General features: G+C 35.6%; 1 protein-coding gene, 1 long non-coding RNA gene and 1 pseudogene across 5 annotated transcripts; 2 read left to right on the forward strand and 1 right to left on the reverse strand.

The window, feature by feature from the left end:
- The first annotated feature begins 2,841 nt into the window (after positions 1-2,841).
- LOC104750604 (uncharacterized) lies at positions 2,842-4,310 on the forward strand. 2 transcript variants are annotated; one of them, XR_015583502.1, is made up of 4 exons: positions 2,842-3,312; positions 3,837-3,904; positions 3,991-4,028; positions 4,139-4,310. It is a non-coding gene; the product is annotated as an uncharacterized LOC104750604 (long non-coding RNA). The 2 variants fall into 2 exon arrangements; XR_761679.3 differs by having other exon boundaries at positions 2,843-3,312; positions 3,994-4,028.
- A 1,604-nt stretch (positions 4,311-5,914) lies between these two features.
- LOC147925698 (uncharacterized) lies at positions 5,915-9,702 on the reverse strand (annotated as a pseudogene).
- A 10,748-nt stretch (positions 9,703-20,450) lies between these two features.
- Positions 20,451-26,049, forward strand: LOC104750605 (BTB/POZ domain-containing protein At1g67900). 3 transcript variants are annotated; one of them, XM_087489887.1, is made up of 6 exons: positions 20,454-20,805; positions 20,882-20,959; positions 23,653-23,845; positions 23,930-23,999; positions 24,076-25,320; positions 25,402-26,049. In XM_087489887.1, the coding sequence occupies exons 3-6, from the start codon at positions 23,787-23,789 to the stop codon at positions 25,918-25,920; spliced, it is 1,893 nt and encodes a 630-aa protein (XP_087346013.1). In that variant the 5' UTR covers positions 20,454-20,805; positions 20,882-20,959; positions 23,653-23,786; the 3' UTR covers positions 25,921-26,049. The 3 variants fall into 3 exon arrangements, with proteins under 3 accessions (XP_010470731.2, XP_087346013.1, XP_010470730.2); XM_010472429.3 differs by lacking the exon at positions 20,882-20,959 and having other exon boundaries at positions 20,451-20,805; XM_010472428.3 differs by lacking the exons at positions 20,454-20,805; positions 20,882-20,959 and adding an exon at positions 22,838-23,199.
- Positions 26,050-26,305: the final 256 nt, after the last annotated feature.

Genomic DNA, 26,305 nt, shown 5'->3' on the forward strand with positions numbered 1-26,305 from the left:
AATCCTAACTAAAATTTTGCCTTCCAATGGTAAGTTTTAACTTTGAGTCTCTTAATTTGAATTTTTTTTTTTTTGTTTTTGAAAATAAAAAATTTAAAGTAGAATAAGAAATTATTGCATTCCAGATATATGTTTATAAATGTTTATACTCAGTTTTGTTTTGCAAGAAACACACAAACTTACAATAATATAAAAAACTTCTCATCCTGTTCTCATTTTCATCTACGATTGATCAGTGATGGCTTTGACTGATCCCAAACAGAAGTGATTAGCTTTTAAACCATTGAAAAAATGCAGATCACAAAATCCGCAAGACAAAAAGAGAAAAGGGGAAGCAAAACTGATCATATCTCCAAGGAAAAGAGAAAAACCACCAAGGAGATAACATAGACATAGAAGAAAGTAGATGAAAAACCACAATCACAAGGAACCTGTGAGAAATCCTAAAAACTTAGCCTGAAGAAGAAGAAGCAATGATCCGATCATAGTTGCTTCCAAAACACCTGCAAGAAGAAGAAGAAGAAGAAGAAAGGAATGTAAGGAACAAAAAAAGAGAGTAAAAGAATTGTGAAGAGGAAGAACGAAACCCATGAATACGTAGCACAGAGAAGAAGCGTTTCCATCAAAGCCATCACTCTCATCGATAAAAACATCATCCAAACATGAAATAACATACCGACAAGTAAATCACATGAATATATTCATAAATAGAAAAAGAAATCGATGCAATTTAGAAACCAAACCTTAGGAGAATAACATGAACTAGAGTGAAAAATATCAGTCAAAGCCATCACTGAAAAACTTCTCATCCTGTTCTCTTCTTCTTCATCTCAAACACTTGTTTTGCCTCTAAAGACCCGAATAATTCCAACGGATCATCGACCCACCGACAAACTCCATTTCCACCACAACGTCACTCTCACCGTTACTCTCACCGTCGACACTCCTCCTCAAACATATCCATGGTCATTGACACTGGCAGCGAACTCTCCTGTCTTCGCTGCAACCGTTCCTCTAACCCAAACCTCTCAAAGCTAATATTGCAGCAGATGTGAAGATGTCTTATACCACCTATAGATTACACCAATAGTTGCAACCAGAATTACAGAGCTTTTCTCTTCTTCCTGACGTCTCCGCAAAACATCGGCTGCCTTTGCAAGAATAGCATCAGCATGACAAATTAACTTCCCACTGTTTAAACATTTCTGATGTGCTTGGCTAAATGATCAAAGTGTTAAGGAAACAAACATGAAAGTTCTTAGTCATTGATTACCTGGTACCCAAGCAGAGTACAAGATCAGCCATTTTGCAGTGCTTCTCTTGCAGGATCAATTTCTTTTGGAGACAAAGCATCCTGCAGCATAAGAGTCACACAAAGATTCATTTTTACGTTTCTTAAAGTAAAACCGAATCTTTTAAGTTTAGCTCCACACTTTTGAACAGAACACCTTTCACCATCAATAGTCTTCATAGATGAGATTGATGCTGTTGGTACCAAGCGGTAAGTCAAAATATCACGCAGACATCATAGCCAATTGAATAGCACAAAGACTTCAGAATGGTATCTGACTAAACCATGTTTCAAACAAAACAGGTATGACGCTCACTCAGGAGGTGAACCTATTACTCTCGGTAAGCAATTTCAAGACATAATTCCAATACACAACAATGAAAAAAAAACAAACAAACACAACCGATTGCATTTCTGAAATTGTGAGTTCACAGTTTGGGATTCAGCCAATTGTGAAAAGAACAAGCATGAAACACCTTCAAGCCACCATCACCAAACCCAATTCGAAAGTTCAAAACTATATCACACAAACACCGATAAAAATAGAGAATCATATGCACGACAATCCAATGTTTCGAAACAATTTACACCAAAAACAAAGAAAAGATTCGAATGAGGAGATTAGAAATCGAAAAACTCACCGGAATCAAAAAGCCGAGATGGGCAATATCCGAATTCAATCTCCTCCGAGTTCAATCGAGAGAGAGAGGGAGGGGAAGAGAAAGAAAAAAAAATCAATCGAGCATCAAAAATATCTTCCGACCCCAACATCTTCGCGACTTCGATCGAGAGAGAGAGACAGAGAGAGGGAGAGGAAGAGGAAGACAAAAATCGATCGAACATTAAAAAAAAATTCTTCTATTAATCTGTTAATTAATAAACAATAAATTAATAGACAGATTTCTCTTCTTCTTCTTCTCTCAAATCCGCGGTAGAAGAAGCATGGCTATGAAGCAGAACGAAAGCGAATTCGGAGTATAAGAACTTGGGTGATCACGCCGAGTCAGTATAGGTTAGTTTATTGAGAGGATTTGATTAACCAATGTTTACTTTGTTATTCGGCTTTGAATTGAGCTTTATCATTGATCTTGTTACCTCTTCTTAGTTTAGTTTGAGCCGATGTAGTGCCTATGTTGTGCGATTTTGTTTCCTCTAGTTGATAGAATTCGTTTGGATAGACAAATTTGTGCAGATGACGATTGGAAGATGATTGATAAGCCTAATTCTGTAAGATGCTTGATTAGCCTAATCAGTTAATGTTTTGTTGAGACTGTTCTTGCTAGCGAGGGTTGCATTCAAGATAAGTGCACTACAAGAAAAACGAGTATTGATAGCACTTTAGTATAGCGTTTTATGTGTTTATGCTATGGTTGGTTTACGTCTATTTTTTTATGGCGTTTCTAAAATAAACGCTATGAATAATAAAATTTGGTTGTTCGTCCAAATTTTAATGAAAATTTTCTCCAAACTTAAGTTATCCGTCCAAAAAAAAGTAAAAATAAGTTTAAAAAAGATAAAAAATTTGACCTAAACACTTAAACGACGCACACAAATACATAATCTTATCTCCTTCTTTCAACATACAGTCTCTTTAAGAGAAAAAAAAAAACCAACACAGAGTCTCTTTATCTTCCCATTAATTCTTGTTCTCGTCCCTAGCACAACAATCCCGCTTCAGATCTCGGATTCACACACTCCAGCCATATCATCATCTGAATCTCCTCCGAGTCCTTCTTCTCCAATTCCTCAGATCCGAATCCAGAAACATCGCTTCTCGGATTCTTCCTCTGTCCCCGTCGTCTTTGTCCGTGTTGCCTCCATGGCTCCATCATCTTTTCTTAGATCTGTTGCCGTTTCCACATCTTAGGCAGTGAGTTTGTCCTTAATTCTTCTTGGTGTTTGAGATTTTGATTTAGGGTTCACCAATAATCTGGAATTTGGGAGTAACGCGAAAGGAGAGTCTCCAAATTACGAGAGTGGGCGGATCTTTCAAGACCACACAACCACATCACTCGCCACAGGTTCGTCGGATCTCCTCTTAACCACGCTAGCGATTCAAAGTTATCAAATCAAAATCATGGTTTCTAGATCTGTTTGGGGAGTGTTTCTATCTATAATTAATCTTGTTCATCTCAGTTTTGATTCTTAAGGGTTGGTTGATCAGTGATTGAATTGTGTTCTCTTATTTGTTGTAGGTTTCGATAGGTTTTAATTTCAAGTCATGTGTTTGTTTAATGGTTTTGTGAAATCTGTGAATTATCTTAGTTTTGTTGATTCCGTGTTTGGTTACTTATGCTTGAAATCGTGGAGAGTGAACAGCTTTTAAGAGTGGTTCTAGATTTGATTTGTTCATATATTATGAAAGGGTGTTGTGCTATGTGCGGCAGTCGACAGAGAAACTCTCCTCCCTTTTAATTCATTGTATATTTATGTACAGTGGATGTGTGTTTCTCTTTAAAACCTTTGAACTGCTATTTTGTTTCATCTTTTGAGAATTCTTGAGTTCTTATGTGCAAGATTGTTTTTTCTTTGGTGGGTTTCTTAGATGAAATGTCAGCTATTGTGGTTGAGACTTGTAAAGCTGGTTATGTCGGAGTAACTACAAACTCCATGGTACGTGTTAGTAGTATATATTTACCTTAGTCTCTTGTATCTTCAGACTTTTTAATTTTTAATGTGTTCATAAATTACTGGGGCAGTAGGTGGCTTAAAGGACTCAAGGCTCAACTCACCCGAGGTACTCAAAACATGCTCTTTAAAAGCATATCACTTTGCTATATTATTTTCTATAAATTTAGATTATTAATGCTTCTTTGTTCTTCATGTGTTTGTGTTATTTTGTTGCAGGTTGAAGCTGATTACGTAGTGACATCAAAGAAGTTTCAAGAGTGTGGAAAATTTACAAGTTTAAATACAAGAGTTGTTTGAAATTATTTTAATTATGTATTTTTACTTTGTAATATAGATATTTTGTATCCCTGTTTCATATAAATATAATAAAAATTAACTTTTATAAACTTATGGCATGTTTCTCTTTTAATTTTTAAATTATCCAAAACCAAATTTTAAACTTATGGCATGTTTCTCTTTTAATTTTCAATAAAATTTACTGTAACAATTATTAGCAAAGTACAATTGCTATTATTGAATATACGATTGCATAGAAAAATGCTATATTTGATGAAACACAATAGCATGTTGTAAAGCTCTATCTAATGTGTCAGACCTATTATCACGGGCGATGATAGAGCGTTTACTAAAACGCTATGATATTGTTCAATAGCGTTTTTCCGATGCTAACAATACACAATTTTTTGTAGTGGTGTAATCGAATTGCTATCAAGATAGAGATGACACGTTGTGTTGGAATGTTGTATAAGTGAGAGTCTAAATGGTGTGAAACGCTAACCTCTTATTTTGTGTGTAGGTCATCCATATCATACAGAAGGGTTGACATGCTTAGACATTAACTCGAACTCAAGTCTTGCTATCAGTGGCTCAAAAGACGGTTCAGTTCACATTGTCAATATAGTCACCGGAAAGGTTTGTACTTTAGTTTGATGCTCTTACCAATTTCACATGATATATTTCATTTCAATTATCAAGTGTTACTACTTATTTCAGACTTGTTCTTTCTTGAAAGTTTTCTATTTACATTGCCTTGGATCTACCATTTTCTTGGATGAAATGGGTGCTTCTAAAATCTATTTGACATATCAACTAACTTGTGAGTAATCTTACCAAACAGGTTGTAAGCTCTTTGACTTCTCACATGGATTCAGTTGAATGTGCGAAGTTTTCACCAAGCTCTGCAACTATCCCTTTGGCTGCAATTGATGGAATAGACAAGAAGCTTGTAATCTGGGATCTGCAGCATTCCACTCCTAGGTTCATCTACGAACACCCGGCGGCGGTGACGGTGGTGGTAGCCAACATCACGACGGCTCTGAATCTGTTAGGATGAAGAAACGTTATCATCGTCATACCGCTCAACAGATTCAACGCCTTGAATCGTACTACAATCATCTTTCTTTTTGTGTTTCTTGGAGCAACTTCTTTGTTCTGTTTTGTAATCATTGAATTATCGAACTTGTAGGAGTTTCAAGGAGTGTCCTCATCCTCATGAGAACCAGAGGAATCAACTTAGCAGAGAATTGGGTTTGGCTCATAGACAAATCAAGTTCTGGTTTCAGAATAGGAGAACTCAACTTAAGGTTTTGTCTCTCTCACTCTCTTGAGTTTTGAAATGTAATTCTGAATATGAAAGAAAGGATTTTGACTTTGATTGTGGTATTGTTTTAATTGTGGTATTATTCTAAATATGAAATGTAGTTCTGAATATTAAAAAAAAAAAAAATCAAATTAAGAGACACAAAATTAAAACCCACCACCATTGAAGGGGAAAATTTTAATTAAAATTCCCAAACTTCTTATTCAACTAAGAGTACATAATATATTAATTAACAATTTTAAGAGGCCCAAAAATATAACCCTCCATTCCATTGGGGTTACCCTAATAATTTAACAACAGACCGTTCATAATTTAACCATATTTTTACGTACGTTAAAACAAAAACTTAACAAACAAAATAAGAAAAACGGAAACAGATTGTTCTTCTTCTATCAGTCGTCGTACGAGAAGATAACCTTGTTACAGCAGACTCCGCCCATCATAGGCTTGGTCTCCACATATTCTTCTTCCTCTTCCTCTTCTATCAGAAGGCTTTCTACCTTCGACCTGGAACATCAAAAACCCTTGTCATCTCGCCTTCTACCTTGATAACAAAACTCAAAAGGCAACTAGTACTAGAATCCCTCACCAAAGTTTCTCTGCAAGGTTGTACCTAAATAACATTAAAAAAAAAAAAAAGCATAAACCTTTTGTGATGACATGAAAACTATAGCAATAAGTTAGAGAAACAAATTTTCATATGGAAAATCAGTTTACTTGGGTCGGAGCGGGTATGGAGCTATCTCAGCCACGTCTAGACAAAACTGACGGTTAATCTTCTTTTCCAGAGCCTACAGCATAAAATATTTAATCAGCAATCATACTTTCAATATGTCTTCTTTACTATAAACTACTCTCACCTTCTCTGCTTCGTTAGCAGAAGCAAACTCAACAAAGCCACAGCCCACACGCTGACCCCTGTGGTCTACAATAAGTCGAAGAAGAAGAACTCGTCCAACATCTTTGAAGAAACGGAGGCTGTAAAAATGGAGAATAAAATATTAGACAATGAAAAACATGACTCAAGAACGAAAGAGGAAATTAAAGGTGCTACTTACATCTTTGGTATACTAGTATCGGAAGGGATATTGCCAATAAAGAGGGTCTTTCTACTCGCAGCAACTTCCTGAATTTAAATTGCATACCCAGAATATAAATCATCTTTCAACTTTGAGGAAACAGTTGGGTTATTAAATGCTACACATTTCTTCTGACCAAGATATAAATGTACCTCAATATAATTGAGAATTTCATCAAACCCTTCCACTGCCTCATCATCTTCCACTATCAGGAGGTTTTCTTGTCGAAGGTAGTCTTCATACCTGGAATATCAAAAATAAATCTTTCCATGTAAACCAAAAACTTCCACCAATGGGCACTCTTGATAACAACGAACTCAAGATGCAAAGAGTTAAATCCCTTACCAAACCTTGTGATCTATGCAATACCTAATTAGCAAAATTAAATAGCGTTAGTCAGTCTTCTGTAACGGCATCAAAACAACTCTAGCAATAAGTTAGAGAAACAAATCTTCATAACAAAGAAAACCAATTTACTCGGGTCGTGGAGGGTATGGAGCATTTTTAGCCGCGTCAAGATTAATCTTATGTTCGTGCAAATATTCACCATTCTTCTTTTCCAGTGCCTACAGTATCACAGATTTAATCAGCAATCGTACTTTCAAATGAATACTAGTGTATCATATAAGTATACACTACTTTTCACATGACTAATATTTTTCATCTATTTTCAATCATTACTGTAAACTACTCTCACCTTCTCTGCTTCGTTAGCAGAAGAAAATCAACAAAGCCATCGCCTACATGGTTGCCCGTGTAGTCTACAATAAGTCGAAGACAAAAAACTTGTCCAACATCTTTGAAGAAATTGATGCTGTAAAAATGGAGGATAAAATATTAGTCATGAAAAACTCGATCCAAGAACGAAAGGAAAACAAAATTAATGGTGCTACTTGCATATCTGATATTTCAGCTTCGCAAGAGAGACCGGAGACAGAGTGTCTTTTTTCTTACAGCAACTGCCTGAATTTAACAGCCAAGTGTGTTAGTGGTATGACTCTAAAGGAGAAAAGACTTAAATTGCATAACAACAAAAAGCAGATTCATCCCCAGAATAAGACAACTTCCGAATTTGTGGCAACAGTTCTGTTATTAAATGTCGAAGATGTCTAGACATGTACTAAAGAAGATAATAAGAACAGGTACCTCAACAAAATTGGGAGTTTTGTCAAATACTTCCATTGTCTCATCATCTTCTTCTATCAGAAGGTTTTGTCGTCGAAGGTGGTCTTCGTAGCTGAAATATCAAAAACCCTATAGTGATCACTCCATGTATACCAAAAACGTCAGCTGATAACATAACTCAAAAAAGCAAATAGTTTTAAATCCCTTACCAAAGCTTCTCTGCAAGGTTGTACCTAATTACCAAAAAAATATTAGCGTTACTATTCTGTAATGGTATCAAAACTCTAGCAATAATAAGTCACAGCCAGAATCTCCATAACATGGAAAAAACAATTTACTTGGGTCGTGGAGGGTATGGAGGTGTCTTAGCCACTTCAAGAAAAATCTTGTGATCATGCAAATATTCACCATTCTTCTTTTCAAGCGCCTACAGCGTATAGAATATTTGATCAGCAATCGTGCCTTTAAATAACTACTTCATCATAAGTAAAAAAATATTTTTCATCATTACTAGTTAAATACGTTTTTATATCATTACTACAAAAGTACTACTCCCACCTTCTTTGCTTCGTTAGAAGAAGCGAAGTCAACAAAGGCATAGCCCACATGCTTGCCCTCGTGGTTAACAATAAGTCGAACACTAACAACAACTGCAACATCTTCGAAGAAGTCTTGGCTGTAAAAGTGGAGGAAGAAATATCAGTAATGGAAAACTTGCTCCGAGAAGCAAAGTGGAAGTTCAATCAATTAAGGTGCCACTTACATATCTGAGATTTTGGTTTGGGGAGAGAGATTGGCAACAAAGAGTACTTCCTGAATTTAACACCCAAGTGTGTTAGTACAACTGTGAAGGAGAAAAGGACTTAAAAAAAACAAAGTGACCTCAGCTGAAGAATGAGTATCTTCAGAAACTAGTAGCATATTTTGAAGATACTAAGAACATGTGCGTACCTCAACAAAATCGGGAGGTGTCTCATCTTCTTCTATAGGAAGGCTTTCTCGTCCAAGGTAGTCTTTGTAGCTGAATTTTTTAAGAAAAAAAAAAACCCAGTGATCTCTTCATGTATACCAAAAATTAATTTTCACCCAAGGTGCGTGCTCCAGAAAACAAACTCAAGAGGCAAATAGTTAAATCCCGTACCAAAGGGTGTGTTCTATGCAATACCTAAATTAACAAAAATAAAAAGCGTTAGTCTTGTGTGATATTTCAGTATCAAAACTCTAGCCATAAGAAATAACATTGAAAAAATCAATTTACTTGGGTAGTGGACGGATTGAAGGTTTTTTAACGGCAAAGAGTTTTATCTGATAACCGAGCAAATATTCACCATTCTTCTTTTCCAGCGCCTACAGGATAAAAGATTTAACCAGCAATCGTACTGGACAAGTTATATAACTTTCTTCATCATTACTATGAAAACGACTCTTCTACCTTCTTTGCTTCGTTAACAGAAGCAAGCTCAACATGGCCATAGCACAAATGAAGACACCTGCGGGTTACAGAGAGTCGAACACGAACAACTTGTACAACATTTTTGAAGAAATCGATGTTGTAAAAGCGGAGAAGCAAAAATATCAGTCATGGAAAACTTAACTTGCTCCCACAAGAGGAAGGAAAGTGGAAATGTTAACTTACATATCTGATATTTTAATTTGGGGAGGGAGACCGCAAATAAAGAGCGTCTTTTTTGTTACGGCAGGTTCCTGGATTGAATTTAACAGCCAAAGTGTGTTAGCACAAGAATGCTTTATTGACCATGAGGAGAAAAGGAACCACACAGAAAGTAGCCTCGTCTCAAGATTTTTAAAAACATAGAAAAATTGAACAATATGTATCTAACAAACAGTACAATATTTAAAAAATTCTTCAACCTGATCAGCAAACCCATTGGTTGTCTCTTCCTCCTGTTACATACACATACACGAGTAGTGTAAAGAATATTTATTCTCAAAGAAAAAGAGGATTCCGTGACCATCTTAGGTTAGCTTCTCCTCCTCGGTTTGATAAGAGATTTCCTTATGTTTCTTCAGAAACGGTTTGGTCTCCAAATCATCTTCAGGATTTCGCTTACCTAATAAATAAAGAGAAGCAAAAACATAGAAAAATTAAAAGCAACATCCTCTTCCGCCAAGCATAACAACATTAAATAGGAGCTCAGAGCCACACAAAACAAACCAAATAAATTAACTTTGGTGGCCGATTCCTTGCTAGAACTGGCCATGGGGAAGGTGAAAACAGCGCCTGTTTATTTTCCAGGATGAGTTGGGAGCGAGAAGCAAATTACTAACGTACAAATCCATTCATAAAACAATAACCTGGGCTGGGCTTTTATTGGTTGGGTTTATGTGCACCGTAACTTTTGTGTTTTGTTCTCTCGCCAACTTAAGTCTTGAGGTGAGCGGTCGGGTATCCCATTTTGGGTCTGGGTCCGGTCAACTTTTCGGATTTTTGGTAATAAATAAATCCTACTATATTAATTGAATATTAATTAGGAAGTACAAATATAAAACTAACCTGTGTAAAAAATTACATTTAATTGTCACTAGAAAAATTTAATTAAGCTTAGTTAATTAATTAAATAAAGATAATTAATAAAAAAATAAAAAACACTGATAAATCAAATATAAAAAAATCTAGAAAAATAAAAAAATATATTTTCTCTCTACTAAATTATAGACGAAAATTACTAAATATTTTTTTAAAAATATAAACCAATCAGAATTTCAAAAACTAAGATTTTCTATCCAAGTACAAAATATAATTATTTTTAATAACTAAATTTCGAAGATTTTGTTAATATTTCAAATTATGATTCTCCTATCATCTTTATTTTTTTTTATTTACAATTTTTTTGGAATTTTCATATAATACATATGATTAATAAAATGCAGAATTTTTTCTGCATATGTTGTGATTTGAATTTTTTAAAATGAAGATATATTACTCAATCAATAAAAATGTGTGTTTTAATTTCTACATTGGCGGGTTGGTAAAACTAAATTTATACATATGATAAATTAATAATTTTTATTTGTTCACAATTGTAATATTAAAATTACTACTTCATATTTCACAAAATAATGATGCAAATATAACAAACAAACAATATAAAACTGTAATATACGTTAAAAATAAAATTATATAATATTCTAATTAGAGCTTGTAAGAGCATCTCCATTGGTAATAGTCTAATGGATGTCTCAAACGTCAAATCTAAATATAATATTAATCTGAATAAATGCTTGTATTGTTCAATCATACCTTTTGGATAATTTCCAAAAAAAATCTGTTGAAAAATCCAATTGTGTGTTTCACGAAAAGTTATAAAGTTACAACCGTTCATTGTATAGTTGTGTTTATTCGAATCTATTATCATATAAAGCACAAATCACATATCCAATAAAATTAAGCCAAATCAGACTAAATTTTATTTATAATTAAAAAAAATCTAAAACAAATGTACACATGATCGTGCAACTAAGAAAAAAAAAGAGTAAAAACACCTAATCCCTAAATTTGTGCACTCCACAACAAAAACTGTAGCATGTTAAAAAAAAAAACTGTAGCACGATTTGTAACAGTTTCATCTTCTATTTAAGTCCAGTTCAATTCAATTTGTATTCTCTATTTGATTTTTCCTCTGTGTCCATTGTCTTTTTTCTGGAAGAAGAAGCGCATGGAGACAATCTTCCGCAAGAAGAAGATTATGAGACTTAATGCTAGGACAGTAGAAGGTTGTTGAGACACGATGCTCGGATGAAGCCGAAAGGTTTGAATTGGTTTACATTTTTGGTAAAAAATTGGTTTACATTTGGTTTATTAAATCAGTTTTTCAAATATTTTCTTTAATAATTTGAATCCATTTCATTTGCTAAAATAGGGATAATTTTTGAAAAACAAATAACAATTTTTTTTCCCAGATCTCTTATTAATTTGAAGTGGTGAGATTTTTTAAAACACAATTCAAAAGCCAACAAAAATAGCCATACATTTGTCTCAAAAATAAATAACAATATGCAGAACAATAATATCACTTAAAATGTGTAATTTCTAATATATTTTATTGTTTTACAAATATTAATTCTCTACATAACATTTGTTTAGATTATAATGTTAGTTTAATAAAATGTCTTCTAATATTTTTTATTTTTTATTTTTTTTTGTCACGACACAAAATAATATAAAATTTTAATATCAACGATTTTCACAACTTTCTAAATTATTCTCTAGCATTCATTCTTTTAAAAGTAAAGAAATTCCTCCAATTCTTGATTTAACAAAATTGGAATGATGAATCTAATTTACAACTTTTAGTAAGTTTTAAATATAAAAATTTAATGAAAATACTTAGAGCTTTTTCCAAGAGTTAGATGAATTTTATAGTGAATTTTTGGATTTGACTTTTGAATATGGTAATAAAAATGTCTTCTATTTAAAAGCAGTTTATATGGGTTGTATATATCGGAAGTGGATGCTGCATTAACATTACTATAAAGTCCAGATCTTAAAAGATATCCTCAAGCTATATGGTTATCTTATATATTTTTCATTTTTGTTGGACGCTTTAATTGTAGTAAATGTGAAGTGATATTTCATATTTATTTTTTTTTAAATCATACAGTTGCGTCTGTTCATTGTAGAGTTGTGCTTTTTACCATAAAAGAAAATCATATGGTTCCTTCTGTTCATTATAGAGTTATGTCTTTTCACCATATCTTATTTTGCAACTTTTCGTTCAAATAGTTATGTTTATCTAAACGTTTACGCCTTTTGAATTTGTCTCTTCTTAGATAACTAACAAATTAATGAATCATTATTCGCTGACATAAATTTTTTCGTTTTATTCTGAATCTAAATAATATGAATTTTAATATTTAATATCTAACATTATTCTATAATTTAATTATTTCATATTTTATTTCTAGAAGTTGTGTATTTTTATTATAAATATTGGCTGATAAATTTTCATTCAAGATGAAATTTATTTTATTTTTAAAATTATCTTATCAGAAAATTGCATTTACTTATTATAACCATTCTTTTAATATTCTCGCTTAGCATAACTTTGTCATAATATTTGTTTATGAGTAATATAAATATCAATAACTATTATATTTATAACTACGACCATAACTATGTTTGTACCCCATAACTACGACCGATTTTTGTATAACCGCTTGCAAAATCTGAAGCAAGGTTCTCGATCCGTTGATGAATATGCTGAAGAATTTTATTTATTATTAACTCGTACAAAAAAATTTGACAGCGACGTACAATTAGTGTCACGCTTCATTGGAGGGTTAAGAATGCAACTTCTAAATTTTATGGCTCAATTTGATCCAGCCATCGTGTCAGAAGCTCATAGACGAGTCTCTTCGTTCAAACAACAGTTTCGTAATGAAATACAGAGAAGAAGATGAATAAATGTTGATCTTTATTATTATCTTTTGATACACTTTCAGGATGCAGCTACATTTTCTTATATAGAGACATTGGAAACATTCTAGAAATTGGTGATTCATATATCCAGCTGTGAACAAACTAGTCATTGTCCTTATCGTCAAGAGCTGCATAACGGTTGTGAAGAACAGGGTTTGCAGGTACAATCTCTTTTGTCTTGACTTGAGGATGTTGATTTGATTTCTGACTTGGGCCTTTACCTTGTTGGACTTGTTGGACTGGTTTTTGGCCCACTATACACACTTCACCTACATTCCCCCGCAAACTCGTGGTGGGTGAAACACCAACACCGAGTTTGGTTCTAAGATCTTCAAACTCACGTCGAGGTAGGGACTTAGTAAAAATATCTGCCAATTGGAGCTGTGATGGAACATGTTATGTTTCAATATTTCCCAAGGCGACTTGTTCCCGAATGTAGTGGTAATCAGTATCAAAATGTTTGGAGCGTTTGTGAAGAGCAAGATTAGTACTCAGATAAACTGCAGAGAGGTTGTCACACCGGAGCAAGGTAGGATACTGCTGAGAGACTCTCAGATCACGAAGCAGGAATGAAATCCAATTATCTCATGAGATGTGGCTGTAAGTGCTCTATATTCTGCCTCTGTAGACGAATTTGAGACTGTTTCTTGCCGTCTTGATGACCAGCTGATGAGATTAGGACCAAGAAGAATGCAGAACCCTGTGGTGGATCTCCTAGTCTTCTTACAACCTGCATGATCACTATCACAGAATGCAGACAAGGACAAATTAGAACTCCTTCGTATGTGTAGTCCCATATGTAAAGTACCCTTGATGTATCGGAGAATTCTTTTGAGTAGACCAAAATCTGAAACTGTTGGTTCATGCATTCTTTGGCACACGAAGTTGACAGCAAATTGAATGGCAAGTCATGTAATGATGAGATACTGAAGCTTTCCTGCGAGACTTCGAAAGTAGGTTGGCTCCGTGAACAGTTCAGGATTCAGTTTGTCCAAGTTTTGTGGAAGCGGAGTAGGCATTGCATTACAGTTTGACATCGCAGCTTGATGCAGGATATCCTTGGTATAGGCTGTCTGATGAAGGAAAAAACCAGTGGAGCACTTCTGGATCTCAACTCCTAGAAAATAGCTAGGCTCACCAAGATCTTTCATGGAGAATCATTGGTTCAGAGACTTAAGAACAACTTGCAACAGAGCCGGATCACTTCCTGTAAGGAGCATATCATCAACGTACATGAGGAGAACAATGGACTTACCATCTTTGTGATATGTAAACATTGAGGGGTCTGATTTGTTACATGTGAAGCCAAACTCGATCATATACTTGTTAAAGGTGTCAAAACAGGCTCTTGGGGCTTGTTTAAGACCGTAGAGGGCTTTGGTGAGTCGAAAAACGTGAGATGGTCGCTCTGTGTCAACAAATCTAGGAGGTTGTGACATAAATACTGGTTCATGCAATTCTCCATGTAAAAAGGCATTCGATACATCAAGCTGTTTGATTTCCCAGTCTTTTGAAGTTGCAACATCAAGGACCATTCTTATAGTTGCTGTTCGAACCACTAGAATAAATGTTTCAAGATAGTCCAGCCCCTCCTCTTGATTGAACCCTTTAGCAACTAGACGAGCTTTGAGTTTGTCTACAGATCCATCTGGTTTGATTTTTGTTTTAAAAACCACTTACACCCTAAGATATTCATATCTTCTGTAGGTTCTATTGGATCCCAGGTGTGTAGCATGTGAATAGTTCCAATTTCATCATTAGCAGCATCATTCCATCTTGGGTGTAGTAGTGCAGCAGTGATATCTTTTGGTTCTTCAGGAGCAAAACGAGAGGTGAGGAGAACATACCTAGTGTTAGGTTTATGAATCCCAGCTTTTGCCCTTGTAGTCATAGGATGAGTATTATTGACTTGTTCCTCTTCTATATGATCTTCCTGTATATTGTCTTCAACAGCAGAGTTGTCAGTTTCTGCAGTCGAAGAGGTCTCAGAGTCACTGTGAGCTGGAGTATTCTCCTGATCCACGACGTCAGCAGGAATATTCTCAGGAGCTGGACTTGGAGGTACAATCTTCTCTTGACTAGGATAAACTGGTGATATGGGATCCTGTCGTTGAGTAGACGTTGAGATAAGAGATACTGAAGCAGACTGCCAAGCCTGAAGAAGAGGAGTCTGATATGTTGGGATTAGAGATTTGTATTGTTGTTGAAAGGGAAAAGAGTCTTCATCAAATACAACATGACGAGATATGTAAACTTTGCCTGTCGGAGGATAGAGACATTTGTACCCTTTGTACTGAGTATGATAACCAAGAAAAATGCATTGGAGAGATCTTGGATCAAATTTGTGAGCAGCCATAGGACGAAGACATGGATAACATGCAGAACCAAAGACTCTGAGCATAGAATAGTTTGGTTTCTGATTGAAGAGAACCTCATAAGGACTACAATTATTTAGTGTTGATGTGGGAAGCAAATTGGTGATGAAACTGGCAGTGAAGAAAGCTTCTAACCAATGATGCAGAGGAGTATGGCTGTGGAACAACATTGTTAGACCAAGCTCTACTATGTGCATGTGTTTCCTCTATGCAACTCCATTTTGTTGTGGGGTGTAGGGACAAGAAATTCTATGCAAGATACCATTCTCAGACAAGTAGTGTTTCAGAGCATTACTGGTAAACTCTCCTCCTCCATCACTCTGAAAGACTTTTATCTTGGACTTAAATTGATTCTCAACTTGTTTCTGAAAAACTTTGAATATAGAGACGAATTCTGACTTAGTACGCATAGGATAAAACCAAGTGAAACGAGAGAAATCATCCACAAAAACTGCATAATATTTAAAGCCTTGGTTTGATACAACTGGGGATGGTCCCCAAAGATCACAGCGGATCCTATTCAAAGGACACAAAACTCTAGAGTCTGAAGAAAAAAACTGAAGTCTACTGTTCTTCCCCATCTGGCAAGGCTCACAAATGGAGGTAGTGTTGCTCTTATTCAAACTTATTTCCTTGTTGGTCTTTAGTTGTTGGAGAATTTGAGAGTTGTAGTGCCCAAGTCTATGATGCCAAGTGTCTTTAGAAGCTGCACATTGACGATTAGAGAAGAGAGCAACAAATTCCTGATTCTCCAACGTGTATAAGCCACTACTTCGAGGACCCTTTGCCACCACCTTCTGAGTGGGTATGTCAACAACACAGACTTTATTAGAATCAAACCACACACCACAAGGCAGATCATCACACAGTATTGAGACAGACACAAGGGACTTTTGCATATCTCGGCAGACCAAAACATTATTTAAGGATATCTTACCTGTAGAAGAAGAGATAGTGGTGGATCCAACATGTGTTATAGGAAGGTAGGCTCTATCTCTGACCAAAATAGTGTCATTACCAGTGTATGTTGTTGCAGACTGCAGATTGTTAGCAGAGGGAGTGACATGTGCAGTAGCACCAGAATCTGTAACCCATTCATTCGCATCGGAGACTTGCAGGGAGGAGAACACTTGAGCAACATCAAGACGTTGATAATTTTCATCAAATCTGTTCCAACAGTCGGAAGCAAGGAGGCTAACAAGTCCACAAATTTGACAAACTGGACGTTCTCCGGTGGCTCGAGGATTGGTTTGATGCTGAGAGAACCCTCTGCCCCGAGAAGTGTAACCACCACGTCCTCTGTTTTGCCCTGATGACCTTCGTCGACCACGATATCCTCCTCTTGACTGGTTGCCATAACCTGTTTGTTGAGCTTGAAACGCCAAATGAGATGTGACACCATCAGGAACATTGTAAGACCGAAGTTTAACGTCAAAATTTTCAACCTCCGAGACAACATCACCAAAGCTTGGAGGAGAGGCCTTGCTGAGGGAACTTTGAACAACAGTTGTGATGGGATCATAGTCACGACCCAAACCATTCAAGAACCCAAATATCTTCATAGATTCATCAGTGGGTTTACCAATTGAACTCAGAGCATCACAGATGGCTATAAACTCACGACAATAAGCAGCAAAGGTCATGTCTTTTTTCTCTAGAACCCATAAGCTACGACAGAGGGTAAATTCTCTAGCTATACTACTCTTATTGAAGTTCTCAGCTAAAGACAACCAGATATCTCTCGAGGTAGTGAGATTGTGAACATACTCGAGTACTTCTTCGGACAGAGTTCCAAAAAGCCACGAACGGATAAGCTGATCTGTGCAAAACCATGATTCATACCGCGGATTAGGAAGCTCTGTGTTGTCAGTTGTTGACGAGATAGTACGCTGCGGAGCTGTGACAGCACCATTAACAAACCTGATGATCTTTTGGCAAGACAAGAGAGACTCAAATTGAGTTTTCAAAAGGAGATAGTTTGAGTTGTTTAGTTTGATAGTAACAGTACTGGTAACATGAATGTTATCAGGAAAAGGATACTCAGAAGCCATTGAAACCCCTATGAAGGTTTACAATAGCTCTGATACCATGAAAAACAGAGAAGAATATGAATAAATATTGATTCTTTATCATTATCTTTTGATACACTTTTAGGATGCAGTTACATTGTCTTATATAGAGACATTGGGAACATTCTAGACATTGGTGACTCATATATCCAGCTGTGAACAGACTAGTCATCGTCCTTATCGTCAAGAGCTGCATAACGGTTGTGGAGAACAGAGTTTGCAGGTACAATCTCTTTTGTCTTGACTTGAGGATGTTGATTTGATTTCTGACTTGGGCCTTTACCTTGTTGGACTTGTTGGACTGGTTTTTGGCCCACTATACACACTTCACCTACACGTGATACATCATGGAATGCTTCTTCCTTTACATTTCGGACCAGTGACCAGACTAACACGTCATTAACTTCGGCTTCACGCGAGAGCATAAAAAACAAGGTTGCTGATATGTGTAGCACACAACCAGAGGAGGAGCACGGTTTACGACGCTCAGCTCGCGGAACAAGCGCTTTGCGGTGTTACGCGTGTGGCAAACATGGGCATCGTCAGACTGCTTGTCCTAACCAAAAGCCCCGTGGTCATATTGCAGATGAGACAAACATACACCAGGAAGATGACTTTGATGATGAGCTTGGTGAGAAGGACCAAGCTGGGAATTTACTTTACAGGATTCATGGTGATGTTGGAGTGGCCCTCATGTCTCACAGAATTTGTTTAACGCCCCAGCAATGCGAAGAACATTGGTTGCGTACTAACATATTTTGCTCCACCTGTACAATTTGGGAACGGATTTGCACATTCATCATCGATTCGGGTTGTTATCATAATGCGATAGCCGAGTCAGCAGTGCAAAAGTTTGGATTACCAGTCGAGGTCCATCCAACACTTCATACTCATTCGTGGATGCAAGATAGAGTAGCTACACGTGATACTCACCGATCGTTGGTGCCCTTCTCTATTGGCCCCATTTATATATAAGGATCGTTTTTACTTCGACATCGCGAAGATGGACGTTAACCATTTGCTTCTTCGAATACCTTGGGAGTACGACTGTAAAATAATTCATGATGGTGTTAGAAAAACATATGAATTTGTTTGGGAAACTCACAAAATTGTTCTTCTACCTTCTTAAGAACCATCTTCAACTCCATCGACTCCTTCTCAAGAATTTACACCACCAAACACTCATCGTGATAATGAGGGCTTGGATTCAGGGTCTAATCTTTTCCCACCCGGAGGGCCTGATGCAGCGCAACCGTCATTCATTGATGGGCTTGGTCTCGTTTGTTACTTGCCCATCAAGCTATTAGGATTTAGTTAATTTTCTATTTATTTTAATATCAAGATATTTTTTACTTTTACGATTATTTTTTACCTTCGAATTGATCTCGACTTTACCCAACTTCATCTTCACGTTTACCCCTCACGTTTTCACCATCTTCTTCTTGCTCTGTTCCATTGTTACAAAACAGAACATCATCTCACCAATTTTCTCTTGCTTTGTTACATCACCTATCAAACAAAGCTTATTCTCTTCCGCTTGTAGCTTCCGCCCCGCACCAGTATAGTTTGAGAAATAACAGGTTCACCTACATATAGTAGTTACACGTCATAGTGATTCACCTAAACAATTTTATACATGTCGCTAAATGATTCGTCCAAGCATAAGCTTTAGCCAAAATCGTTTCTCTTCTCCTATATCCTTCACTTCACGAGTTTGCGAGAACGGGCTCCACGAGAGGAGCATGATGTTGTTTGAGCTAGCTAGTTTCAGTCACTTCATATTCTTGGGGCAACTAAATGTTGCGTGCAAAATCATTTTGTGGTAAGATATATTGTTAAGCTTATTTATCAAACATTTTTTTAGTAACCAAATTAAGGCTAAAAAAAAAAAAAAAAAAAATTAAGGTTATGAATGACAATAGGTTTTTCATTGGTTTTTTAGTTTTTAGATTTTGGTTTTTGGATTTTGGTTTTTAAACTTTTTTTTTTGGTTTTTGCTGTATAATTAAAAATTAATAAATCAAAAATTCATAAATAAAAACTTATGCTGAAAATAAAGGTTTTCCACAAAATCTCAAAATTATGGTTTTTAGTTTCTCTTTGAAATTTGGAAAACCTACTTAGAAACTAGTTCCCTAATTTTTAGAAAATCCAATTTTTAAAAATCTTGAATGATAAAAAAAAATAGATTTTCAAAAAATCAAAAACCAAAATCCATCTAAAAACTAATTACCATTCAAGGCCTAAAAATTCGTCTTCTAAATGCTTCCAAACAACTTAAATCATCATATATCCATTTTATCTCCTTCACAGGTAAGACAGCAAATTTGGCCAAAACTAAATAAATAAAATATGAGATCTATCATCTATACAAGGAGGAGTACAAAATCCAGCTCAGCTCCAATCGTGGAGGATCTCTAATTGGGACATATTGGATCCCACAGCCACAAAGGGACCACCCAAAGCAGGCACTGTCGGCCAAAGACACCCACTCGGGTTACATTAACATTTAATCAAATAAAATCAAAAATCACACAAAATCTCTTCGTCTTCTTTCACACGTAGAGTTGACATCACGACAGTAACCTCTCGTGCAATCCCCAAAACACCCTTGTTTATACCACGTTAATATCCACAATGCCATTGCCCCCCCCCCCCCCCCCCCCCCCCCTCCTCTAGCCCTCGTCCTTAAGTGGCCACTGATTGATCCAAGACAGTCTCTCGTCACACTCATAGGTCGACAATACCGGTCCTAAGCCGTGACGGGTTTTATATTTGTGTTCCCTCAACCACTGGTGCTAGTTTGGGAGTTTAAACGAACCGACTCTGACAAGTCATGAGACATTGTTGTTTGTATCATAAGTCTTGTGTTTTCTAAATTAAGCCATATATATCAATTTGGCTCTATCAAAGACACACAATTTATATATATTTATATCTTTTGTTAAGCTTCATTTCAACGCACACTTCTCCTCATTTGGTAATAAAAACAAAGATCAACTTTCTTCTACATCATCATCTCTCTCCACACTATAAGTTTTTTTTTCGTTTAATCGAGAGATTCTATACCAAAGTCCATACATCTTTTCACTGAACGAATTTTTTTTTTTAAGAAAGTTTTGAACCATAGTTTGTACAACAAAACCTTTCTGGGAAGGGAACAACAACAAATATAGCTACATACGATTGGCCATTGTAAGTTTCCTTAACGTTTTTGAAAACTGATTTTTTTTTCTTTTTGAATTTTTTGGTTTGTGATGATATTTTGAAGCATTGCATCAAAGTGGAATGCTTTTGATCTTAATCATCCAATAAATGTTATGTGTTGGGGAAGCTTAATCGAGAAAAGGTATATATATATATATATATATATATATATATATATATATATATATTATCTTTCTTTAAACCTACGATTTCTACTAAGATTGAGATCATGTATATTATAACTTTCCCCCCTTAAATATAGACATATGATGAAATAGAAACCTCGATGTGACAAGAATCAAATGAAACGGAAAGATGATATATTAATATATAAGTGAACTCCACTTGAACTGTTAAAAGTGTTCAAACCATCAAATATAGGACCTATGTCTCTAGACCGTATAGTTAATGTTAGACTCCCTAACTTTTAGTCTTGACCAGAATTCACACGAATCAATCTTATACTATTATGCAGATATATTTGTTCTTTTTGTAAACTTCAAAAGAAAGGGTAGAATGCAATCTGCATTATTTCAGTCAAAAGTAATTATTTGCAGAGAGATGATCAAGTTTACTAATTTTGTCTTTCTTTCAAAAGTAATCTACTCTCAATGATTTGCTATGAGCATGCCTACACTTTAGTCTTGATAATACTATAACGCATACATGGGTAAACTCGCCATTTTCCTCTATGTTTCATATATTCATATCTAAAAAAAAAAGATGTGAGAACGACAATGCGACATTTGTTATTCATCCTTCACCTTTCATTCACATACATCTTTATTTGCTTATGATATTTATCAATGCATATACTATATATTTTTCCCTACTTTCTTCATAAAGTGTGTACACTCATTAAAGACTACGAAAAAAGAGGTTATTGTCGATTTCATTGTCGCACTTTGATATTATAACCTCTTTGATAAGATGAGGTGTATGGACTATATGGCTGCTTAAAATCCAATCTTTTTATAATGGTTTAATGATTTTTAATTTTATTTTTATAATTAAAAGAAATAAAAACAAAAAGTAAATTACATGAAATGTCAAATGTATTTAAGAGGTAAGAACGACGACAAAAAATGTAAATTAGGAGGAGAACGTAAATGGCAAATTAGTCCCTTATATGACTTGGACGTAAACCGATGTGGACCATGCAATTTCATTATAGAACAATAATATTATTGATATCAATTTAGTATTTACACTCTCGCTCCTGTCATGTCATTTTCATAAATATACATGTTATATATCACCAAGCAAATAAATACATATATCACGTTTTTCTGTTTAATTGGTTATATATTTACACATCCCATTGTATGTTTTTATACACTGATCAGTACTGTTCACACTAATTATGAAAAACAATCCAGTTTCAATATATTATTTGTATTAGCTAGTAACATTCGCAGATTAAAACTAACGTGTTAATTTAAAATATTAAAGCATTGCAGAAGACATTAGTTCGAACTTCGAAAATGAAATTAACCCTTTAAAAAAAAAACTCGAAAATGAAGTCATAAAAGAACAATAAAGTCAAGAGCCCAATAGTGTTACAAACTTTTTATCTGGAGCCAATTCAACTTTATTGAATCATAAATTTTAACCTAACAATAGTCCACGATATACTATCAAATAATCATAAGTCTTTCTACTATTCTTCTAGGTATGCAAAACATTCATTATCGTGTCTATTAGCATGCAAATTATATGTTACTCGTACGTTAAACCTAAAAAAACAATGATTATTAGTATTTTTTTTTTTTTATCTTTTTTTGCAAAAAAGTAAGTTATTTTGCAAAATCGAGACCTCGCTACATCAAGTTGGAATTTTCTTTTCGCAAATAAGAAGACTTTTGTATCATCACCATACACGTAAATTCTAACATATCAATATCACTATAGCAGTTTAAATACTAGAGATATTTTTATACAAATGTAAGTGTGAAGAAGAGTGAAAAAAATGTGGAGATGCAATGATGAGGAAGAGAGAAGGTGGGGAATGAGCAGAAGCACGTGGGATTGGTGATTCGCTTTGCACGCTGGCGAATAGCCCTTAGCACCATTTTTTACCCCAAAATACAAATTACAAAAAAAAACAAAGAAAAACATCAGCAAAGTTAATAATAATATTTTTGTATCAACAAAATCCCTACCTAGAATATAAAATATATATTAAAGAATAAAGAACTTAACATAAAACAAGAAAAACAAAGAAAAGTTGTAAAGTAGATCACTCTGCTTTCTTTTGTTATCTCTCTTTTTAATCTTTGAATGATTGGTGAAGAGGGTTTTCTGGGAAAATTGCCTTAGCTACTACTAGCTAGAGAAAACATACACAAAGATATCTTAATTGAGTGTTTGGTTCAGATCCAAGTGAGTATTTTTTTTTTTACCTTCTGGTTTATGCATGGGAATTGACGAACATGCTTGTTATGGTGTGTGAGTTTTGTTGGTTATCTTTTTGTGATTGATGGAACTTTGGGTGGGTTGTGATGTGTAGGATTATCTAAGTTTCTATCTTCTTTATCTCTCTCTTTTTTTTTCTTATATTGCATTGATTTTGATTCTTTTTGTTTGTATGTCCATATCAGATTGGGTATAAGGAATTTGATTGAATGGACATGAACTTTAGTTTTGGTGGCCTCAGTTTTTTTTCTGGGTTTATATATTTTTCTTTATTTTCCTTTTTCTATATATCTAACTAAAACCACTCACCACAATGACAAAATCCCTTTAGAAAAAAAAAAAAAAAATCTGACTTTTTTTTCCTCCAAGAAACAAAACTCTCAGACAACATTTTGATCTGTTTTTTGTCTGAACTTGCAGACAGAAGAGATTTGTCGGACCTGTTCTTCTTCAAGGTTTTGTGTCTTAGCAAAAGAAACCCTTTTTGGAGCTTCTCCATTATGCATAACAATTTCTGAAGATCTCTTCAAGCTCATTACTATCGTAAATCAGCTATGAAGTTTATGAAACTTGGATCTCGTCCTGACACTTTCTACACTTCAGAGGATTTAAGGTAAAATAGTAAATAAATTTAGTAAAATCTTTTGGTTATATATGTTAAGTAAAAAGCTGAAAATTGTTGCTTTGTTACTTGCAGATGTGTGTCTTCTGAAGTTTCCAGTGATTTTACAATTGAAGTGTCAGGAAGCAGATATCTTCTTCACAAGGTAATAGCTAAACCTTTCTTGTTCTTGTTCTTGTTCTTGGAGATAGTCATTTGAATGTCCTTCTTCTTGTCTATAGTTTCCACTACTCTCCAAATGCTTGAGGCTTCAGAGAATGTGCTCTGAGTCTCCAGAATCCATCATCCAACTTCCAGAGTTCCCAGGAGGAGTAGAGGCCTTTGAGCTCTGTGCCAAGTTCTGCTACGGAATAACGATAACCGTCAGTGCTTACAACATCGTAGCCGCGAGATGTGCAGCAGAGTATCTTCAGATGTCAGAGGAGGTTGAGAAAGGTAACTTGGTGTACAAGCTTGAAGTCTTCTTGAACTCTTGTATCCTTAATGGATGGAGAGACTCCATAGTCACACTTCAAACCACAAAGGCATTTCCTCTGTGGTCTGAAGATCTAGCCATCACCAGTAGGTGCATTGAAGCTATAGCCTCTAAGGTTTTGTCTCACCCATCCAAAGTGTCTCTCTCACATAGTCATTCAAGGAGGGTTAGGGATGATGACATGTCCTCTAACAGAGCCGCTGCTTTGAGCAGAGGATGGTGGGCTGAAGATATCGCGGAGTTAGGGATAGATCTTTATTGGAGGGCTATGATTGCTATTAAATCTGGTGGCAAGGTAAAGGCAAGTCTTATCGGTGATGCCCTTAGAGTTTACGCATCTAAATGGCTTCCTACTTTACAAAGAAACAAGAAACTAGTCGGTAAGAAGGCGGATTCAGACTCAGATTCGGATACGGATACTTCATCGAAGAATAGGTTGTTGTTGGAATCCATTATAAGCTTGCTTCCTGCTGAGAAAGGCGCGGTTTCTTGCAGTTTCTTGCTTAAACTTTTGAAAGCAGCAAATATCTTAAACGCATCAACGTCCTCAAAGATGGAACTAGCGAGAAGAGTAGCTCTTCAGCTAGAAGAAGCAACGGTTAGCGATTTGTTAATACCTCCAATGTCATACAAATCAGAAATGTTATACGATGTGGACATTGTCGCGACTATCTTGGAACAGTTTATGGTCCAAGGACAGGCTAGTCCACCAACAAGCCCTATAAGAGGTAAAAAGGGAATGATGGATAGAAGAAGAAGATCTCGTTCGGCTGAGAATATTGATCTTGAGTTCCAAGAGAGTAGGAGATCATCCTCTGCCTCTCATAGCTCAAAGCTTAAGGTAGCTAAGCTTGTGGATGGATATCTCCAACAGATTGCTAGAGACGTGAATCTACCGCTCTCGAAGTTTGTTACTTTAGCTGAGAGTGTCCCTGAGTTTTCAAGACTTGATCATGATGATCTCTACAGAGCCATTGACATATATCTCAAGGTTCAGTTCTCATCCCTGTTTCATATACTAAACGAATGATCTTGCGATTAATCTAATTTATGTTTGTCTTTGTTGATGCAGGCTCACAAGAACTTGAATAAATCAGAAAGGAAGAGAGTTTGTAGAGTATTGGACTGCAAGAAACTGTCAATGGAAGCGTGTATGCAGGCGGCGCAGAACGAGATGCTTCCATTGAGAGTAGTGGTCCAAGTCCTCTTCTACGAGCAGGCACGAGCCGCTGCAGCAACGAACAACGGTGAAGGCAAGATGACCGAACTGCCAAGCAACATCAAAGCACTCCTAGCCGCACACAACATCGACCCTTCTAACCCAAATGCAGCCGCTTTCAGCACGACAACAAGCATGGCAGCACCGGACGATCAATGGAGCGTCTCGGGTCTCAAATCACCTAAATCAAAGCTCTCAGGGACGCTAAGAAGCAAGCTAGCTGAAGATGAAGAGGTAGACGAGAGGTTTATGAACCAAGATGGAGGAAGAACTCCGTCTCGGTTTAAGGCCTTTTGTGCAATCCCTGGCCGTCCCAAGAAGATGTTCAGCAAGTTTTTGTCCATCAACAGAAACTCCAACGTCAAAAACTAAATTTACAAAACTGTTATTTAGGTATCTTAGAGTAAAAGAAAGAAAATGTTAAAACCTCGCTTCACTCTTTGTAACTTCATTGAAATCTCCAAGATGTTAAATAATATTGTTATAAGAAATTAAAAATCATAGTTGGATTCTTATGAGACACATGTTTAGGTTCCAAGAAAGGTCAAAGAAAATGACCTGAGGATATGTTTTTGGTTTTGAACTTTGATTATTCTAAAGATTTGTAAAGAGTAAAAGTCAAAAATCTTCCTCTTCTCTCTCTGTTGGCTGCTACTGGTTTTCATTAGTACATATCTCCAATTTTTTCCTTGTTGTCGTATTCATTACACCAAACAAGAAAAGATCATGTTCATAGTTCACTAGGAAAAACTCTAGG

Source organism: Camelina sativa, chromosome 16 (assembly GCF_030686135.1).
Source record: "Camelina sativa cultivar CO46 ecotype springtype chromosome 16, ASM3068613v1".
Classification (NCBI taxonomy): domain Eukaryota; kingdom Viridiplantae; phylum Streptophyta; class Magnoliopsida; order Brassicales; family Brassicaceae; genus Camelina; species Camelina sativa.